The sequence below is a fragment of the Ahaetulla prasina genome, chromosome 2, assembly GCF_028640845.1.
Source record: "Ahaetulla prasina isolate Xishuangbanna chromosome 2, ASM2864084v1, whole genome shotgun sequence".
Taxonomy (NCBI): Eukaryota; Metazoa; Chordata; class Lepidosauria; order Squamata; family Colubridae; genus Ahaetulla; species Ahaetulla prasina.
Window position 1 is genome coordinate 199,584,169 of NC_080540.1, and position 22,296 is coordinate 199,606,464.

At 38.7% G+C, this 22,296-nt stretch overlaps 1 protein-coding gene across 3 annotated transcripts in view; it reads left to right on the top strand.

Annotated features, from left to right (window-relative positions):
- PAX5 (paired box 5) overlaps nucleotides 1–22,296 on the top strand; it is a 283,526-nt gene that overhangs the window by 221,671 nt on the left and 39,559 nt on the right. For all 3 annotated transcript variants that reach the window (XM_058172755.1, XM_058172757.1, XM_058172758.1), the window contains one exon: nucleotides 566–667. In XM_058172755.1, coding sequence (XP_058028738.1) covers nucleotides 566–667 — 102 coding nt within the window. The remainder of the gene's footprint in view (nucleotides 1–565; nucleotides 668–22,296) is intronic.

Consider the following 22,296-nt stretch of genomic DNA (forward strand, 5'->3'; position numbering starts at 1 on the left):
TGAATCAATACATCAGAATATATGCTACCCAACAATATTAAACAGAGCAGTGATAATGTTTCTTAAACAGTGTACATCTATCGTCTATTCATTAGTCTTGTTGAAACTATTGGGATAATCATTCTGTTACTTACCAGCCGTATTCAATTCATCTGTCACTTCTTCTATTGTTTAACCACACCGCACTTGGATTGAAAAGAACGGATGGTGGCTTGTTTTATTTTTTAAATCACTCGCTTCCCTTTTTTGTGTTACTGAATTATATATTTAAAAAGAAGGGGAGGGGAGAACAAGTTGGGTTCAAAATTGCCTTGCTTCTAATTTGTTTGTAACACTGTGTGCAGTTGCTGCTGTTCTCTTACTTGTGGTGCTTATAAATAAAGGAAAATCTTTCTCATGCCTGACGAAGCTAAGCTTTGGTGGAGGGGAGGGGGCATCCCACTTTGGTATTTGCAGTTGAGTTTTGACAAATGCACGGCCTGCGTTTTTGGTGTTAAGGGAAATGTAAAAATATGTCTAGATCTTGTGAATGCTCACGTGGCGATTTGTTGGTTTGATTTTTCAGGTCGTGATTTGGCAAGCACAACCCTCCCTGGATACCCTCCACACGTCCCCCCTGCTGGACAGGGCAGCTACTCTGCTCCAACGCTGACAGGGATGGTGCCTGGTGAGTTTTCATTTAAAAAAAAAGAAGGGGGAGGGGTATGGGAAGTACGAACATGACTTTCAGCCACAAAGCCAAGGGTTTCCTTTGTGCTCCTTTTACATGCCAGCTGCATCTAGATTTACAAACCTGAAGGCAAGGAGAAATGTTAAACACACAAATTAAGTAACTGCCTTTCTCTGACTCTGTAATTGTATTATGACAATGATGTATATAACTCCTGGAAACTTAGACCTTGACTTCAAGCTGATGGGAGAGAGACTGATTTAAAAGAACTGGTAGAATGGGTACTAAGAGAAGTTATTCAGTCAAAATATATCCAGAAGGAAGCTTCCTGTTGAATATTATATGACCAGAGATTAATTTTGGGATTACTTTACTCGTTGCATTTTTAGCATGTAAATCATTTCAATTAACTTGATTATAAACATGTCTCACAATTGTACCTGTGGCTTCTCATACTTGGAAGTGATATGCTTAACCTATACAGGTAGTCCTCAATTTACAACCATGAAACTTTGTTTAATGACCGCTCAAAGTTACAATGCCACTAAAAAAAGTGAGTTATGACTCTGGATGGTATACAACAGAGCTAAACAACAACAACAACAAAAATCAATAAAAGAGAATATTTGTAGCTCAGGGCTGAAATTAGATTAGATTAGATTTATTTGATTTCTATACCGCCCTACTCCCGAAGGACTCAGGGCGGTTTACAGCCAACATAAAATGAAATGAAGGATCCTTGGTGCTCTCTGAGCTTGACTGTTTTCTCACAGATGTTTCATTACCAAAACTAACTAACATCATCAGTGCTAGTAAGGAGTGTTGTTCTGCCAACTAGATTCCATCAATTCCACAGTAATTTTTTTTATGACCATTTGAGCAACCAGGATGATTAGGGGACTAGAGACTATAACATATGGATGGTTACAGGAACTGGGTATGGCTAGTCTAGTGAAGAGAAGGACCAGGGGAGACATGATAGTAGTGTTCCAATATTTGAGGGGCTGCCACAGAGAGGAAGGGATCAAGCTATTTTCCAAGGTACCTGAAGGCCAGACAAAGAATAATGGATGGAGACTGATCAAGGAGAGTTTCAACCTAAAAATAAGGAGAAGTTTTCTGACAGTGAGAACAATCAACCGATGGAACAGCCTGTTGTGGGAGCTTCATCCCTGGAGGCTTTCAAGAAGAGATTGGACTGCCATTTGCCAGAAATGGTGTAGGGTCTCCAGCTTGGGTGGGAGATTGGACTAGATGACATACAAGGTCCTTTCCAACTCTGCTAATCTAATCTAATCTAATCTAATCTAATCTAATCTAATCTAATCTAATCCATCAGATATAGCTCCCTAGCTGATGGGACATGCAGCATTCCCCCTCCGATGGATATGGTGGGATGGGCAGATCAAGGAGAGGTGGTCCCTCAGATAACCAGTCCCATGCCATGTAGGTCTGCTTAGAAAAGCGAATCTCTCTTTTTTGTTATTTCAGATTGAAAGGACAATTGATTACTTTGATCTGAAGAAAAGAGCCTTTTCTAATTCTTGTTTCTGGAGCACTGCCTGTATTCAGTACTTGACTTTGAGGAGAGCTTCAGTTGTAGCTTTATTGATCAAAAATGCTCCTTCGAACTTGCACAGTCCTAGATTTTATCACTACTAAAAAAGATATTGTGTTTATCAGACCCTAATATTGAAAGGAGACTGAAAATTGAGATGATCTTACTGACTATGCAAATATATCTGAATTTCTCTCACTATTTAACCAATTAAGCTTTATCTGTATAAACAAAAATGATTTTGACTGGTCAGTCAGCGCTTTCTCACCAATTCTTTATTTAGAAAATACAATTCAACAGTAATAGATCCACCTCTTGTGAAATTAATTTTTTGTTAACACAGTTAAATGGAATCAATAAATTCTTTATATTTCCAGTTTATCATGTAAGCTGAAAATTGAAAATTACTAGCCTGTCACATATGTGTTTGGAACAAACAAACAAACAAGACTTCTGTTGATATATTGACCATCAATTGTGTTGTAAATGTTTTACCTTGATGAACGTATCTTTTCTTTTATACACTGAGAGCATATGCACCAAGACAAATTCCTTGTGTGTCCAATCACACTTGGCCAATAAAAAATCTATTCTATTCTATTCTATTCTGTAGTGGTTTTCTGAAATATTTCCTCACTCCCATAAAGAGAATAAACTGCATCATCTTACACTCATTATACAGTAGGTGTAATAGTAGAGATACAACTAAATTACTGAACATATTCAATTTTATACTAGAAGTAGCCATGTAGATAAAAATATATATCTAAAGAAGAAGCCGTGTAGATTAATGTGCATGTTTCCCTCTAAACTTAGAGGAAATTATTTAATGATAATATCCTGATCTAAAAAAATGAAAATTGTTTGTAATTTTTCTCAATCCCCTTTCTTCCTTCCTTCCTTTGGATGCTAACTAGCATCCAAAATAACTTACTGATCCTCTCTTGTCACTTATCATTTGGAGGGCCCATTTCAGAAATCTCTTATGAATGCATTGCAGTCTTTTATCATTTGGCTGTGCAACAGACGACAGATCAGCTTTATTACACACACATCAGTGTGATATGACTGAATTATTCTGTGCTGACATTTATACAGGGAGAATTCATTTTACCAATTCTCAGACACTCACTTCTAGACATATTGATCTCTTGTAATAATTTTCAAAACATGCAAAAAAGTGGCTGTAATAAATCTTTTAATAATTAGCCATAAGGGAGGGCTATAATTAATGAACATAGTAGGGAAAAAACTATAAAATAAAGAAAGTGTAAAGGAGCAACTCCTTATCCTTTTCCTCCTCCTCTTCTGCCAATAGTATGTACCTTACTGTAGAATCTTGTTCTGAAATGTGTTAGTAAAAGGAAAGATATAGAAATGAACACTGTAAGCTTTTCAGTGTGTATAATATCTGTCAAATATTATGTAGGATTTGTTCCATAAAGATCAGAGCTGGAGGCAGGTATCTTGGAATAAGATATATTATGAGCAGAAAATCAGAACCAAGATCAATTTGGGTAATATTTGTCATAATCCTCCTTAGTGTTGAAAATGAGAATTGCATTGAATTTATTGGCATTCCTAAATCATCATGAAGTGAGGACAATTGAATGTGGTGTGTAGTCACCAGTATGAAATGCATACTCATCACAACAATGATGAAGGATTACTCCTGTAGGATAACTCATGCTGAGTCCCCAGAGACTATGCTGGTTTTTTTAAAAAAAATATTGTCTTCTAATATAGGATTATTCAATCCTATATTAGAAACTTTAAGACAGGTGGACTTCAACTCCCAGAATCTCCCGGCCAGCCGGAGGATTCCAGCTGGAAGATTCAAGGAGTTGAAGTCCATCTATCTTAAAGATGCCATAGTTGAGAAACACTGCTCTGGTATATACCATTGCCTTAGATACAGCCCTTTCCATTCGGAAGCATTATATTTAAATCTGCTTTTTGAGAAATACATCTAGGAAAGAATATAAAATTTGTAACATTGTCCAGTATAACAATCAATATAGCAGATATTTTTTTTTAAAAAAAATGGTTAAACAACCCTAAGTGCTTGATTTCTTTTCAGGACAAATTTTGTGTGTGTGTGTGTGTGTGTGTGTGTATGTGTGTGTGTATACTAAACTTGTAGAAATACAACATAAGTCACACTGAGAAGTCTCACTGAATTTTCTAAAGGAAAAATAAGATTCAAATACAATAAAAGTTCCTAGATTCAGAAAATCAAATATGATTGTTGAAAATATGATTATATATCTGGACTGCAAACAAGATGACATGCCTATTTTTATCTTATGTTCTGTGAGTTTTCTAGAAGCATCTAATGGCTCTTCAGTCTGATTCTTTTCTTCTTTATTAGCAACTTTCCATGGTGTCTTATTAATTGAGTTGCCTAACTCATGTCATGCTTCCCATACAGTATTTCCCCATTCTGCATTTTCATGGGTACCATCACTGTTTATTTAATGAGTAACAACATGATTATTTTCTTAGTTGATTCCCAGCACCTTAGTGACCATAGGAAGCATCTACAAGAAAATGGGGTTGTATGTACAATTGTGGAAGGTGATGCTAAGGTTGAGTTACACTTATTCACATGATATGAGCTTTTAGATAGCTACAGCCAGTGTTGGGATTCAAATAATTTAATAACTGGTTCTCTGTCCTAATGACTGACTGGGTGAGCGTGGCCATGGTGGGCATGGCCAGGGGGTGTGACAGGCAGCATTCGGGAGCAAAAACAGGTTGCAGGGGGGTTGTGCCGCCTCCCCTCCCGTGCCCCATTTTGGGCCTAGTAGGCCACCCTGCAATCCCCTGGGAGCAAAAATGGGCCACGGGGGCCTGCACCACACCCCCTGCGCCCCGTTTTGGGCCTAGTAGGCCTCCCTTCACTTACCTGGGAGCCAAAATGAGGCACATGGGGGCTTCTGGAAGGGGCAGGGAGGCGAGGGGCAGGGCCAGACAGCAATTTAACAACCAGTTCAGCCTAAATGGTGAGAACCAGTTGAATCCCAGCACTGGTTACAGATGATTCCAATTTCATAGAATGTTCATAAAATAATCAGATTATATGTTTTTGGAGTGATTTGGAGCAAGATTGAGTGGTGTGTTTGTGTGTGAGGAGTGGGGGAGAGATATGTTTGCATAGCAAAGAACTATTTCTATTTCTTTGGGCTAACATACATGGCACCTTCATGCACAGATTATTAAAGAAATTACAGTAATGTACATTCCATAGGTTTACTTCTGATTGGAAACTGGGTTTTTCCTATGTTCATCCAGGAAAAAAAATCTTATATAGTCAAAAAATGATTATGTGGTAAAAAAATTTAAAATTTTGGTTTGTTTCTGTTCCGTCTTGCAATGAAGTTGTGTATTGATCTGTATAGTGATAATCAGGGTTTATTTGTGGATGACCCTTCCTTGAAGCTAGGGGGATAGATTTAGTTAATCTTCATATCTTTTTCACTCTTAGTATTCTATTCTCTCTGATGTCTATTTTGACAGTGAAACTGTCAAGCCATTTCATGGGTGGATATGTAAAAGCATGAGTTCTATTACAGGTTAACAAGGTTTGAGGATACATTTTTTTTATGGAATCACTGAATATGTCCCACAGAAATGTTCCACATTTTGTATGCTTTTTGTATTTTACTGTGAACACAGAAGGCAAGAATGGTCAAAGAGATTAATTCAATGAACCATAAAGAACAAAGCAATAGATTTGCTTCTGCGCATCAGTTATGCTAGTAGTTCAATCAAAGTACACAAATGGAATAAGTTGTCTTTAAAATATAGGCTGTGTAGAAGAAGTGATAACAAGGATAGAAATGCTACAGATGGTAATATTACTGACATTATTTGTTTACAGAGAGCCAGGCTGGTATAGTGGTTAAAGCACCATGCTAAAAACCCAGACACTTTGGGTTCTAGTCCTACTTCAGGCACAAAGCCAGCTGGGTGACCTTGGGCCAGTCACTCTCTCTCAGCTCTAGAAAGCAGGCAATGGTGAACCACTTCCAAAAAACTTGTTAAGAAATCTGCAAGAACTTGTCCAGGCAATTGCCAGGAGTCAAGACTGACTCAAAGACACACATACACACAAAGTTTATAAACTGATGTTAGAAAATCTGTTTTCTGCAAAGTTTTCTTCCGATCACTGATCTTATGTTGCAGTACCTTGAGAGTAAAAAATCAGGCACTTGGAGTCAATCTATGGGGAGTTCTAGATTTGTTTTTCAAATCTGCCAATAGAACATGTCACCTGTAAGGGAGTTTTCATGTCGTGTACCTATTCAGTTGCTTGTTAAATGTGCCTTCCTTCAAATTCTGCAGTGTGAAGGGTAACTTGTACCTTAAAAATCCACCATTAACTGCCACATTAGTATATTAGGAAGTTTAGCCATGTGTTAGCAGCCAATGGTGGCCCCTGTTGTTCACTGGAGAGAAAATTCTTACTATCTTCCATTTCTTATGCTGTTTAGGAATTTGATTTCCATTATGGAACTATAAAAGAAAATCAGTATATATGGAGTTTAAACTGAGCTTTCTTCTGTTTGGTAAGATGATGCCATTTTTCCTATTCAGGTAGTCAAGGCTTTTGAATGAAACTTTGCGTACAAATCAGATTATTTAGGATTTGGAACTCAGGTGTCCCCAAATGGCAAAAACAGCTGTTCTTCAATATGTCTGTTTACATTTTTTTGTTTTTTTGTAGTTGATATTATCTGATCACTATTTTATAGTGGTTCTTGGGAAATATTTTTTTCTTTTCTTTTTTGTAAACCACCAGATGAATATACAAAAGCACATGCATATTAAAGTATGGATTGCACACATGTAAGAAGGAATGTTAGTAAGGTTTTTGTGGGTATGTTTGTGGTAGAACGATGAAGAGGTATTTTTGGATTTACCTGGCATTATATATTCAGTTGCTGAATAGCATGCAATAAACACAAATCTGAAAAAGTCAAGATTATTTGAAAACATTCTGACTTGTTTCAACATGTACTGTGAGAGAAATGGTGATTGCCTGGTAATCTCACAGACCAAATAATTGTTTTATCTTGGGAAAGCCCATGCATATTTCATTGCAGTGAGGATAAATCTTAGAAAATATTCTCCAAAATAGAGGAACTTAACAAACCAACCAGGAAAAGGTTCCCTGAGAAAAAGTGGGATTTCTGCTCAAAATTTGTAGTAATGTGGCTTTTTTCTTATGTTTGCCCCCTTTTCAGTAGTGAGTTGCTGTTTCTCTTTTCTCTTTCCCCTTTCCTAAGGCCAGATCTACAAAGAAGAGGGAGTCAAACTATTCTCCAAAGCACCTGAGGGTAGAACAAGAAGCAATGGGTGGAAATTAATCAAGGAGGGAAGCAACTTAGAACTAAGGAGAAATTTCCTGACAGAACAATCAATAAGTGGAACAACTTGCCTGCAGAAGTTGTGAATGCTCCAACACTGGAAATTTTTAAGAAAATGTTGGATAGCCATTTGTCTGAAATGGTGTAGAGTTTCCTGCCTGGGCAAGGGGTTGGACTAGAAGACCTCCAAGGACCCTTCCAACTCTGTTATTATGTAAAAAAAATCTAATTAAGACATAATAAAATAATTCAAATATGATAGCAGGGAAACAGTATATGTTGTTTTTTGATTGCAACATTTAAAGGAGTGACTGAACATTCAAACTTTAAGATTGTTTTGCCTTCCCCAAAATAATAATTATTGAGAGGAAAAATGCACCAGTCTGATTCAGCTCAATTCAATTTTATTATTTTTAAGGCTAGGTGTAAAGATAAGAACTCTCCCACAAAATATACATACAGTGTGCATCTGTATATAGAATAGAATAGGATAACAGAGTTGGAAGGGACCTTGGAGGTCTTCTAGTCCAATCCCCTACCCAGGCAGGAAACCCTACACCACTTCAGACAAATGGTTATCCAACATCTTCTTAAAAACTTCCAGTGTTGAAGCATTCATAACTTCTGGAGGCAAATTGTTCCACTGATTAATTATTCTGTCTGGAAATTTCTCCTTATTTCTAAGTTGCGTCTTTCCTTGATTAGTTTCCACCCATTGCTTCTTGTCCTACCCTCAGGTGCTTTGGAGAATAGCTTGACTCCCTCTTTTTTGTGGCAGCCATTGAGATATTGGAACACTGCTATCATGTCTCCCCTAGTTCTTCTTTTCATTAAACTAGACATACCCAGTTCCTGTAACCGTTCTTCATATGTTTTAGCCTCCAGTCCCCTAATCATCTTTGTTGCTCTTCTCTGCACTCTTTCTAGAGTCTCAATATCTTTTTTACATCGTGGCAACCAAAACTGGATGCAGTATTCCAAGTGTGGCCTTACCAAGGCATTATAAAATGGTATTAACACTTCACGTGATCTTGATTCTATCCCACTGTTTATGCAACCTAGAACTGTGTTGGCTTTTTTGGCAGCGGCTGCACACTGCTGGCTCATATCTAAATGGTTGTCCACTAGGACTCCAAGATCCCTCTCAAAGTTCCTACTATTGAGTAAGGTACCACATATATAGCATTTTGTTTTTTAAGATGATCTAAGATGTTCTACAATTATCTGATTTTTTTAAATTTTAGAATTATACGAGAATATAATGCATGGCTAAATTACCAAGTTGTCCGATTTAACATAGAGCAGATATAACTGGATGTGTATTGTTTGGGTTTAATTCACTGATATTTTATAAAGCAATGTGCTGCTTCATCCTGACAAGGAGAGCAAAACTGGATATTGCCCAGTCAGAGAAAGACTGGGGCCCACTAAGCTTGTTCTGTTTGTATATGGGTGCGGTGAATTCACATTTTCGCACAGCAGACTCTATAGTTACTTTCAGTCTAGCTTAATCAGACCATATGATTCAGTGTCTTTTCTAAGTATTATTTTGCTCAAACAAATTACACAAAGCAAAAATAGCTTGCTTCCAACATTTCTAAACATCAGCCTTGTGTTTTGTCCATGAGGCTTCAAAGTGGAATAAATTGAACAGTGGTGGGTTTCAATTTTTTTTTACTACCGGTTCTTTGGGTGTGGCTTGGTGGGCATGGCATGGCTTGGTGGGCATGGCAGGGGAAGGATACTGTAAAATCTCCATTCCCACTCCACTCTGGGGGAAGGATACTGCAAAATCCCCATTTCCTCCCAATCAGCTGGGAATTGGGAGGCAGAGAATAGATAGGGGTGGGGCCAGTCAGAATTTTTACTACCCAAAATTTCTGCTACCGGTTCTCCAGAACTGGTCAGAACCTGCTGAAACCCACCTCTGAAGCTGATGCAGTCATTCTTGTTTATATAAACAGTGGCTCTGAAGTTCTTGTTTATATAAACAGTGGCTCTGCAGTTCTTCCTATCTGGTAGCCTCTGATTCAGCTCCAGGAATTCCCATGCTAGAAGGAATATGGTCCCAATGTATCTGGTGGACAATGAGACTGTGAGAAGACTACATCAGATAATGTCAGATGATGTCCTCCTAGTTTCTGGAGATATAAAAGCAAAATATCAGACGGGTACAAAGCCTTAGGGACAAGAAAAAAGTACAAGTGAAATTATATTTAGTCATATTTATTTGTGTCTATGGGTGTGCGTGTGCCTGCGTGAGAGTATTCACATATCTCTTCCTTTCCCAGGAGGCTGAGATGCTGGCCTCATCCCTCATGGTTTGCCTTTCACTTGACTGTCATTCTCATTGTCCTCTTGGGGCTTAACGGAGGGTGACAGGAAAGGATAGACTGTCCGGGATCGTAATGCTGAAAATATAGTCATTAATGGGACTCTGGAAACCCAGATGTCCTTTCCGAACATTGGTAATTTGTTTTTAATGAAAAACCATGCAGTGACCCTGAACAAATGAATTTCCTTTATATGAAGTCTATGTGTGCAATTACCCAACTAAAGGGATCTGAAAATGATGAAATTCAAACTCAGGTTTCACTTTTAAAAATACAGTAGATACTGTCGAGTTTTGTGTGAGTTGCAGGGTCAAAAAAACATTCACAAAGCCACATTAATAAAATGTATAAAGTTGATGCTTTAAGGAAGAACGATGTAGGTTCTTAAGAATGTTGCTCTATTAGCTGTATTATTCTCTTTTGAAATTCAGAATTTTCTCTGTAAATCTTAAAAATAGTTCTTGCCTTAAAGCTTTAAATAGAAAGTCACTTTAACCAGAAAGCACATTTAAATTAAAAATGCCTCTTTTCATCATTATTGGTGATGAAAATGTTTGCTAAAAGTAATTATTTGCGGGAATAACTCCATGAATCCTGCAAAGAGACATATAAGAGGCACTCCTTGACTTACAACAGCTCGTTTAGTGACAACAGTTACTGAAAAAAATGACTTATGACTGTTTTTCACACTTAGGACTGTTGCAGCATGCCTGTGGTCACGTGATCAAAATTCAGACGCTTGGCAGCTGACTCATGTTATGATAGTTGCTGTGTCCTGGGGTCATGTGATCCTTTTTTGTGATCTTCTGACAACCGATGGGCAAGCCAGATTCACCTACCAACTATGTCACAAGTTAAGAACTGCAGTGATTCACTTAGTAATTGTGGCAAGCAAGGTTATAAAATGGGGCAAAATTAGGATCTTGCCTGAGTCTCAGTTAGCAACACAAATGTCTCACTTAGCAACAGAAATATGGGGATCAATTGTGGTCATAAATTAAGGACTACCAGTACCTAAGTTATTACAGGAAAAAAGAGAGCAGTTCTGCATACATAAATGTGAAAATAAAATTGAAACTAGAAAGAGGCATCAAAATAAGGCAACAACATATTATAAAGTGAACAGACAAGTGGTGGTCCAGCCAACTGGTTCAAAGTTGGGCCAGCATGTCTCCCACACACTTCAAGACAGGCTTCCTGAAGTGTGGGGTGGGCATTGACAGTGAGAACAGCATCTTGCCTTGGGCTTAATCCTAGCATTCTGGGCTGGCACCATTGCAAGGCTGTGCTGCTCCTCCTTCATTCTTCTAAGCATGCTGTCCACCATGTATCACTAAGTGTTGTATTTTATGATTCTTGATGAATGTATTTTTTTCTTTTTTTCCCCTTTTATGTACATTGAGAGCATATGCACCTTGTGTGTCCAATCACACTTGGCCAAAATAGATTTCTATTCTATTCTATTCTATTCTATTCTATTCTATTCTATTCTATTCTATTCTATTCTATTCTATTCTATTCTATTCTATCCTCGCATCCTGGACATAAACTGTTTCAACTCCTACCCTCAAAACGACGCTATAGAGCACTGCACACCAGAACAACTAGACACAAGAACAGTTTTTTCCCGAAGGCCATCACTCTGCTAAACAAATAATTCCCTCAACACTGTCAGACTATTTACTGAATCTGCACTACTATTAATCGTTTCATAGTTCCCATCACCCATCTCTTTCCACTTATGACTGTATGACTATAACTTGTTGCTGGCAATCCTTATGATTTATATTGATATATTGATCATCAATTGTGTTGTAAATGTTGTACCTTGATGAACGTATCTTTTCTTTTATGTACACTGAGAGCCTATGCACCAAGACAAATTCCTTGTGTGTCCAATCACACTTGGCCAAAATAGATTTCTATTCTATTCTATTCTATTCTATTCTATTCTATTCTATTCTATTCTATTCTATTCTATTCTATTCTATTCTATTCTATTCTATTCTATTCTCCAAAGGCCAAGTAAAGAAGGGCTTCTGTGGCTGGAACACATTTTAACCCATTTTAGGGGCCTCTGTGGCTCAGACTGGTAAGACAGTCTGTTATTAACACAGCTGCCTGCAGTTACTGCAGGTTCTAGTCCCACCAGGCCCAAGGTTGACTCAGCCTTCCATCCTTTATAAGGTAGGTAAAATGAGGACCCAGATTGTTGGGGGCAATAAGTTGACTTCGTATATAAATATACAAATAGGATGAAGACTATTGCTAACATAGTGTAAGCCGCCCTGAGTCTTCGGAGAAGGGTGGGATATAAATGCAAATAAAAAAAAAGAAAAGAATTGCCCAGTCTATTGAAGAGATCTTGAGTCTAGATGCATCTTGATTCCATTTGTGTGCCATTAAAATGCTGGATTATACTGCTCCCCTTTCCTCATTTGGTAATTAGAAAAACAAAAACAAATTGCAACCAGTTTGCATCAACAGGACCAAACCAACTAGATAAAACCAGTGATTTAGCATCATCATGAGAAAAAATGTATCTCCTTAAAGTGTTGCTAACAGCTGCTACATTCTAAAGACCTTTTGGTGCTTGAATCCATAGTCCTAGTCCTACTTGATATTAAAATCACCTTTAAACCTACTAAAAGATTTCAGAACAGGACATGCTTTTCAGCTGCAGGATTGCAGCACAGCCATTTACCTTCTGATGAGACAGATTTGGAAACCGGTTTAAAAAATGTTCCTCCTGACTTGCAGAGGTTTTACACAGGTGTGATTGAATTTAGAATTACACAGACGTGAATGGAATAAAATACATGTTTTTTTCCCCAGTCTACCTGTTCTCTACTTCAGATCTGTTTCATAAACTGATAGTGTGACAAATGGTTTCTCAACACTTGTGGTGGGAATCTAATTTTGTGTTCCAACAAGGCAACATTTGCAGGCTCTGAACAATAACTAGGTAAGCTGTATCCCTCTCATTCTTATTTGCTCTAGATAGATTTTCTATTAAGGCTAAGAGCATATGATTCATGGTCAAGGAGTATCTGTTGCTTTAAGTGACTTGCTACTAGTTTTTGGAGTGCATTCAAATAGAAGCTTAGGAAGTATCTTCTTGGATCATGCCTAAGTCTAGCATTCAGCCCAAAACAGTTCAATATAAGGATCTAGAACAGGGTGTCAAACTTGTGTCGTCATACGTGATGTATTGCAACTCGCCCCTTCATTAAACTGGGGGTGGGCGTGGCCAGTGCGTGATGCATCCAGCCCGTGGACTCCAAATTTGACATCCCTGCTCTAGAAAATGATAAGCAGCCAAAGGTTACCACTATATGGTTCTTTGAAAATTGCTAGGATGGAGGCCAAAAAAAAAAGGATGTCCTAAGACTTCAATGAATAGGATGCCCTGCTGAACTCAGAAACACTATCACTGAAAAGAAAATAGTATACAAAAACAGGCATGCACACTAGTGAGTTATGTATCTAATAGTTTCTAAATTCTGCATTTTGCTCTACTTGGTCAGTATAACAGTGAGTTGGGATTTCATGCCAAAAGTCTGGCATTTTCTCCAAGCTTTTGAACTTTTGATGTGATCACATTCTGAGTGCATCAAGAATTCTGAAATTAAAGATATGCCACTCTAATGTACTAGAAACCTAGATCAAAATATGATGTAACGTTAGTGAGAATTTTAATCAATACACACGACCTTGGTATGATGTTTGGCTTTTGTTTTCTCTTGGAGGTATAAGCAGCAGTTAGGCACAAGAGGCACAGGTAGGTTTGTTAACTGTCTTTTTAGATTCACAGCTTTAATACTTAGCATCATTTGTACTGTTTCTGGGAATGTTGCTTTGAATATTGGCATCTGCAGCACTGCCAAGTTTGAGAAGTCCCTGGCAAAATTTGCCCTCCAACAGATCCTGGTTGTTTAGCCAAAGCTATTTTGCTGTCTCCCATCCTAGATCTCAATTCAGAAATGAAAGCAAATAAATATGTCCCAGGATAATGTTGCAGGATTCAATCTAGGTCAATCACTGGGACCAGAGATTTAGTCTTCTGAGCTTTTGGTTTCGTGCTGGATCCCATCTTCAGGGACTTCTCTCTAGCAGAATGTGTCGAGAATGTCTAGCACATTCTGCTAGAGAGAAGTTCCCTGAGGATGGGATCCAGCAAAACCTGAAAGCTTAGAAAACCAAATATCTGTTCCTGGTGACTGACCCAGATTGGATCCTAGACCTTAATTGCTTTCTCCCTGATACTCTTCTGTCTCCCAAATTCATCAAGTGGTGTTGGGAGCAAAGGTCCTATTTTGTCATGTTTTATTGTAAATACTCATGCCATACCATATTTATGATGGAAAATATGCTTATGCCAAAAGTTGTAGTTATTCATGCAAGCTTTTGTCATATAGAAAAATTCTAAATGGGTTGGTAATGTAATGTCAGGTGCTCAGTTCTTGAATTCTTCAGAGAATGATGCTGGGTATGGCTGGAAAAGCCATTGGTGAAGATTTTGTGAATCGTATTTTCCTACTGATTCATGTTGCAGCCCAGCCAAGATGAGAACAGACTAGCTGTGGGTGTCAAAGATGCTTACCAACATATGCTAGGCACTTCATTCCAGGATCAGAAACGCAGGCTTTGATGAAACTGGATTCACCTTTTTCAGGTTTAACTCTTTGGATGATAAATTCTTGCTTTTCTACTATATCAATATTTATTTATTGTATATTTATCTACATCTACATCTGCATTTCTATATATCTGAAGGAGAAATGTGGTTAGAAATCTGAAAAATAAATAAATAATCTCTCTCTCCCTTTCTCCCTCCCTCCCCTCCCCCTCCCCCCTTTTGGTCACTAATGTATATTGGAATATTTTTTCCCCAAACGGTATGGGGATTTTTTTAATAAGCAAAGGCTAGAATAAAAATAATAACAGAATAACAGAATTGGAAGGGACCTTGGAGGTCTTCTAGTCCAACCCCTTGCTCAAGCAGGAGATCCTATATACCATTCCAGATAAATGGCTGCCCAGTGTCTTCCTATAACTTCTGAAGGGAAGCTGTTCCACCGGTTCTCGCTGTTAGGAACTTTCTCCTTAGTTCTATGTTGCTTCTCTCCTTGATTACTTTCCATCCATTGTTTCTTGTCTTGCCTTCCGGTACATACTTGATTTTAACATGTTTTCTAAAAAAAGGAAAATTGCATTAGTTGGAGTGATGAAACTAATCCCCAGACTTCGACTAGGCTTGGAATGTGATCTCTATTTTCTGTCTTGCTGCTTCTGAAGAAAAGCTCCCTTTTAAAGGGTATTTTTGGTTGGAGGTGAGAGGAATATTCCACCACTCTGAAGCAATAGTGTCAATCACACTGGCTTTTAAGTAAGGCACACAGCCATAAGAATGTACCTGAATCCAAACAAAAAACAAAAAAACAAAAACCACCCATAGACTTATGACATATACAGAGTAGCCCAACCTTTTGAAATAAGGCAGATGACTGTTAGAGAGAAGTGATTTTCAATTGCCCTATTTGGCCTATAAAATTATAACCACCACCCCACCCCATTTCTGACACACGCTTTGATGGCACTCAGATGTTAATTGAAGCCATTGTTATTTTCCAAGGCATTAAATGGGATTCATACTGCTGTCCTATACCCATTTACTTTGAAATATATCTCTTTGTGTTAAGTGAAACTTACGTCCTAATATAATATTGCATTATTTTTATTTGATAGATATTTAAATTAAATTTGCAGTTTATATTTTCCATTTTAATTTTCTGTGGGTGTTCATGTTGATGATGCTTCCAATGAAGGTTGTGAACAAAGTCAGAAATAAAAGTATAAGTACTTTAAATGAAAAATGGAAGAGTTATAGGTGTTATTATTAACCCATAGCGATAAACTTCTTAATTAACTCTTATGGCAAATTCCTTTGCTCATTATTATGTGGATGTCAGCATTTCTCTCTTGCCAGTTTATATAACATAACTACATGATTGTGGTTATTAAGAATTATTGTGAGAAAACATTTAAATTTTTTTTTTTGTTATTCTGGTTTTTAAGACCCAGGGATGTCATTAACACACCTATGCAGAATATACCGACTTTAGAATAATCCTCCTGCATTTTAATGGGTTTAAAATATTTTTGATAGGAATAAGCAGGGCAACTCAAAAAGATTACTTTTAATGAGATGGATTCTTAGCTAGTATAGCCTGGTGTAATTCTGTTTTCATTTCTGCAGACCTGTGTTGATTTACACCACTCACTGGGTTGGCAACATGTACAGAAGCATCTTCTCCCACCCTCCAATATTCTCATTTTTCTCCTCCTCCCTTTTTAAAGTGAAACATTATGCATATCTAAACATAAGTAAGCAAGGCAAAGTGTGTATAAACAAAAGGCTCCATATTTAGAAATGGGGAGGAGGAGAGAAAAACATATTGTATTGCTCCACTCTTTTGGAAATTTCTATGCATTTGTAATAACAAAATTACCATAATTTGCTCGTTAACGCGGCTAGATCAGTCAAGCATTGTTCCAAACATGCAGAGACTGCTCCTCTCTCTAGGACTGCCAGTGAGTTAAGCATGGTGAAAATTAGCATGCAAATAGCCCTAATTCAGTACTGGAGCTGTCAGATTCATATTCAGTGGCTTGTTTCCATTTGAAATCCCTGACAGGAGCAGTTGATGCAATCCCACCTCCTAGTACTTCCAGCTAGAGGAGGCACCAAGGGGGCACTTTCTGAGTGACAGTTTGGCCAGCTTCAGTCAAATAAATCAGTCGTGTCAACTAGCAGCAGTGAGCGAGCTACATTGGTGGGGAAGGGAGAGGAAAGGCCAGCAGGCCCAGTTCTTTCTTTCTTTTTTTCTCCAGCAGACCCAATACCCCAAACTTTCCATGGTCCATTACAAACCTAAGCTAGGAGCAGTTTATGTGAGACATTACCTGGGGGGGTGGGAATGGAGAGAGGAAGGGAGACAAGAGAGGGAATCAACGAATATTAATATTCAGACAGAGTAAAGACACTGCATTCATTACAAAAGGACTTCACAGGTGCTCAAGGCTAAATTAGGGACAGTTTCCTTTTTGAACTGTATTGAAAATCCCTGGCTTCTTTTGTTGCATTCAGCTGTTAAGCTATCAGACTCCTTTCCTTATACATTAGCACACCTGTGAGTTTTGAAATCTAAATCGAAAAGATACATTGGTACCCTGCAGAGGTGGTATTCAGCAGGTTCTGACCAGTTCTGAAGAACCGGTAGTGGAACTTTTGAGTAGTTCGGAAAACCGGTAATAAAAATTCTGACTGTCCCTGCCCCTATCTATTCTCTGCTTCCTGAGTCCCAGCTGATGAGGAGGAAATGGGGATTTTACAGTAACTTTCCCCTGGAGTGGGGAAGGAATGGAGATTTTACAGTATCTTTCCCCTGGGGTGGGGTGGGAATGGAGATTTTACAGTATCCACCCCTTGCCACGCCCACCATATCATGCCCACCAAGCCACGCCATGCCACACCCACCAAGCCACGCCCACAGACCCGGTAGTAAAAAAAATTGAATCCTACCACTGGTACCCTGGCCAGTCCCCATCCATAGCTAAGCTACTTTAAGAAGGTCTATCCCAAGAACACACTATGGTGGATTTTGTGTGAAGTATAGAATAGAATAGAATAGAATAGAATTTTATTGGCCAAGTGTGATTGGACACACAAGGAATTTGTCTTGGTGCATATGCTCTCAGTGTACATAAAAGAAAAGATACGTTCATCAAGGTACAACATTTACAACACAATTGATGATCAATATATCAATATAAATCATAAGGATTGCCAGCAACAAGTTATAGTCATACAGTCATAAGTGGAAAGAGATGGGTGATGGGAACTATGAAACGATTAATAGTAGTGCAGATTCAGTAAATAGTCTGACAGTGTTGAGGGAATTATTTGTTTAGCAGAGTGATGGCCTTCGGGAAAAAACTGTTCTTGTGTCTAGTTGTTCTGGTGTGCAGTGCTCTATAGCGTCGTTTTGAGGGTAGGAGTTGAAACAGTTTATGTCCAGGATGCGAGGGATCTGCAAATATTTTCACGGCCCTCTTCTTGATTCGTGCAGTATACAGGTCCTCAATGGAAGGCAAGTTGGTAGCAATTATTTTTTCTGCAGTTCTAATTATCCTCTGAAGTCTGTGTTTTTCTTGTTGGGTTGCAGAACCGAACCAGACAGTTATAGAGGTGCAAATGACAGACTCAATAATTCCTCTGTAGAATTGGATCAGCAGCTCCTTGGGCAGTTTGAGCTTACTGAGTTGGCGCAGAAAGAACATTCTTTGTTGTCCTTTTTTAATGATGTTTTTGATGTTAGCTGTCCATTTGAGATCTTGCGATATGGTAGAACCCAGTATAAAGCTCCCAGTTAAATTAACCCCACCTACCCAACATTTGATCACCATTTTAAGCTAATCTTTCCTTCTCTCTTCCCTCCCACCCCCCAAAAAAAGCTGATTTCAAAAGCTTCAGTTACAATCCATGCACTTCAATACTTTTTCAGATAACTAAGTAAATTCTGGGTAAATGCATCCCAGAGCACTTGAAGAACTTATTTTATTTATTTATTTTATTCATAAAATTTATAGGCCTCTCATCTTACCTCAAGGTAACTCTGTGCGGCTTACCAACATAAAACTTACTGATGGTCTTGCTACGTATTATGTTTGAGAAAACCTGGAGAACACTAAAGTGCTAGACTCCTTGGAGGAATGTGAGTGTTCAAAACAACAACAACAAAAAAAAAAGATCTGGAAACTGCAGAACAGCCAGGGGAATTTTTTCCCCCCACATATGCAACTTTTGTCTTCTAAAGCACTTGAATTATTTGCAAGACTATCTTTCTCCAATTTTCCCTACCTATCCCATTAGATCCAGTTGAGTTGGCACTTCCAAGTTAACTCATTAAAGAAATATCTTCTTGCGGAACCTGGAAACATGCTTTCTCCTCTGTTCCCACACCTGGCCTCTGGAAAAACATTCCCCTGAAGGTGTGCATGGTCCTGATCCTACCGTCATTTAGGAAAATCATAGAGGTGTAGATTTTCTAGCACAGGGGTGTCAAACTGGCAGCCTGCAGCCCAGGTGCATCACATGCAGGCCATACCCACCCCAACTCTGTGAAGGGGAAAAACCGTTGTGATACGTCGCGTGATGGCAAAGTGATGCCGCAAGTTTTACACCCATTTTCTAGCAGGTTTGTGAACTCATTAGTATGACAGTTTTGTATTTCCCTGGACTGTTGTTGTTTAAAAAAAAACACCTGCGGTATTGTGTTTTTGCTTGTCCCATACACTGCCTTGAGTTACGCGACAATTAAATAGCTTTAAAAATAAAAAAACTATAAATAAAAACAAATGATTAAGCAATTTCAGTTTCAAGGATACCTAAGCTTGATCCAAGTACTTAAACTATTTTTTGGATGTATTCTGTTACGAGGACACTGTGAGTATGGATTTCTTTTTTTGTTTGCAAATCTAGAGCTTGCCAAAAAAAACCATCATCCAGGTAATAAACCTTTAGTTTCTCTCCAGTAGCTGGGCACTGAAATTTGTTACCCTATCAGTGTTCAGTTCGTTACCCTATCAATTACTTGCCAAACAGTAACTGAACTCACAGTGTGGTTGTGAACTTTTATGGCCTTCTAAATTCCTAACACGGGTTATGTGCCAGCAATTCTGCAACTGGCCTTCCTCCTATAATCATGCCACCACTGTTGTGAAACATCTCAAGCTGTGAGGCAAGTTAGTGCAAGGTAGTCCAGAAAGCAAAGATTCATCCAATGACCTCATTTTTTCTTGATTTGGCAGCTGAGTAATGTAAGCCCTGCATTAGAAGAAAAGAAAGTGAAAGAAAATTCTGAATGCCAGAGTAAGATTGGAGTGCATGTACTAGTGATGGCGATGGAAAGAACCAGCAAGTCTTTCAATCTTGCAAACATACGAAAATAGAAAAAGAGCAATATGTGAGGGGTGGGTTCTACTTACCTTCACTACCAGTTTGCAATGGGAGCGCATGTGTGTGCATGCTTTGCTCTCTTTCTCGCGCTTCTGCGCATGCACAGAAGCCCCTTGATGATGTCAGGGTGGGTAGGTGGAGCCTCCCGCCAGTTTTACTATCAGTTCTATAGAACTGGACAGAACCGGGAGCAACCTACCACTGCTATATGCACTTCTTTTTTTCTTTTTTCTTGTTATGTATTTTAGCAATAGCAGTAGTATTAGACTTCTATACTGCTTCACAGTGCTTTACAGCCCTCTCTAAGCAGTTTACAGAATCAGCTTATTGCCCCTAATAATCTGCATCCTCATTTTACTGACCTCAGAAGGATGGAAGGCTGAGTCAACCTTGAGTCGGTCAGGATTGAACTCCTGGCAGTGGGCAGAGTTTGCCTGGGATACTGCACTTTAACCACTGCACCCCTGGGGCTCTTAAATATCTTCCAAACAATTAAAACTGAAAACAACAAAATACAAGAGCAGAGACAGCTTGTAATAATGCATTCTAACCACAGTACCATTATGTGGTATGTGGCTCTTAATTTTCATATATTCCATCACTGACAGGAACCTAGCTGGTTTGCACAGTACTATATGTTGTTATTGGATGTCTTCCATCGAAGTTTATTCCAGCATGAGTGAACAATCTACCTGTTTTAACATAGAAAATTTGTTGCCTGCTAATAGCTCTGGAAGCCAATCAGCTGTTTATTTATAGGAATGAGGGAAAATGGTCTTAGCTATTGGCCAGTTTGACTCTCAGCTAATATTTTTATACCTTTTTGTGGGAGGGGGGGAGCTGGCTTGCCTAGACTAGTCCCTGCAGTTTTATTGGGAAGGTTTTTTGGAAGTGGTTCACCATTTAGCTTCCTCCCTAAAGCTAAGAGCAAGTGACTGATTCATAGTCACCCTTCATATCTAAGGAGGGACTAGAACGCATAGCCTCCTGGTTTTTAGTCTAGTGCCTTTAACCATTACACCAAAGTGACTATCTAGAAAGATAAATTACAGCTAATTAAATATGTAAATTGAAATAACAGAATGATGAAATAATGTCTGCCCTAAGTCTACCGTGAGTGCATGCTAAACTGTGATGATTTACTTTCTCCACATGTTCTACTCATCAAACCTTTGTGCATTAAATTTTTTTGTTAATTTCTTCTAAATAAAACTTCAGGAAACGTACCAATCCAAAGACTGACTGATAGATTTTATCAAGCATGCATGCCTCCTCTTCAAAGTATGATATATTTAATGAACTTATTATAAAATTAAGCATAAATTTGGTATCCATTGACCAACCATTAACTCATATATGTAAGCTATCTGAGTAGATATGTATATGAGTGAATGGTAGGTCAATGGATTGCACTTTAAGAATTCTGCAATTTGAGAATATGGGAATAATACAGCATCAGCCAAGCTTGCTATGTGTGTGTGTGTGTGTGTGTGTGTGTGTGTGTGTGTGTGTCTTGGCATATTTGGGTCTTTTCCCGTGTAAGGTTGAGAGTATCCTGGTGATGTTTCGATGAGGTCTCACTCATCATCTTCAGGCTGGTGCTTTCGGCTTTGTGCTTGTGCGAGCAAAGCGTGGTTGGAGCTGCCGTCTCTCTATAAATACTGGTGGGGAGGTGGGGATGTTGCTGTGAGTGGGTTGGTTGGCTATGTGGTTGCATTTTGATTGGTAGATGGAGTGGGTGTTTGCAGATTGGTCTGTTTTGTAGCATCCTGTGTGGGTGTGGTCCTAGTCTTTTGTTCCTGAGCTTTGGTGTTGTGGCCTCTGGAGTTCTGTGATGTGATGTCTTGAGCAGATGGCTGTGATGCAGCATCCCGGGTTTTGGTTTGGCTCTGAGTCTTGCCATGTGTTCCTGGCATGTGTCAGCTTGCTTTGTGTGGGGATCAGAGGGGGGGCACAGCAGCCAGTGGTTCCAGCATGGTCTGGCTTCTGGATGGTGATTGTGTTTCATCTGTGGGATGGGTTTGAATCTGGTGAGGATGATTGGTGGTGGCGTTGTGTGTTATCCTGGATCCGGTCTCAGTTTTCATGGCAGGGACTCATTTGTTGACTAAGGCTAGTTTCCAGATGTCTGGTAGGCGGGAGGTGTCATCCCGTTCATGTTGTGGGGTGTTTCTCTATTTCGATGGCTTCCATAATTATTCTCTTGTTATAGTACTCAGTTTTGAAAATTCATTTGGTTCCTTCAAAATCAACTTCATGCCCTGTGGTTTTAAAGTGCTGGAAAAGGAAGGAGGTTTTTTCTTCTGCAGTCAGAAAAGGCTAGGGGATATGACAGGTGGCAC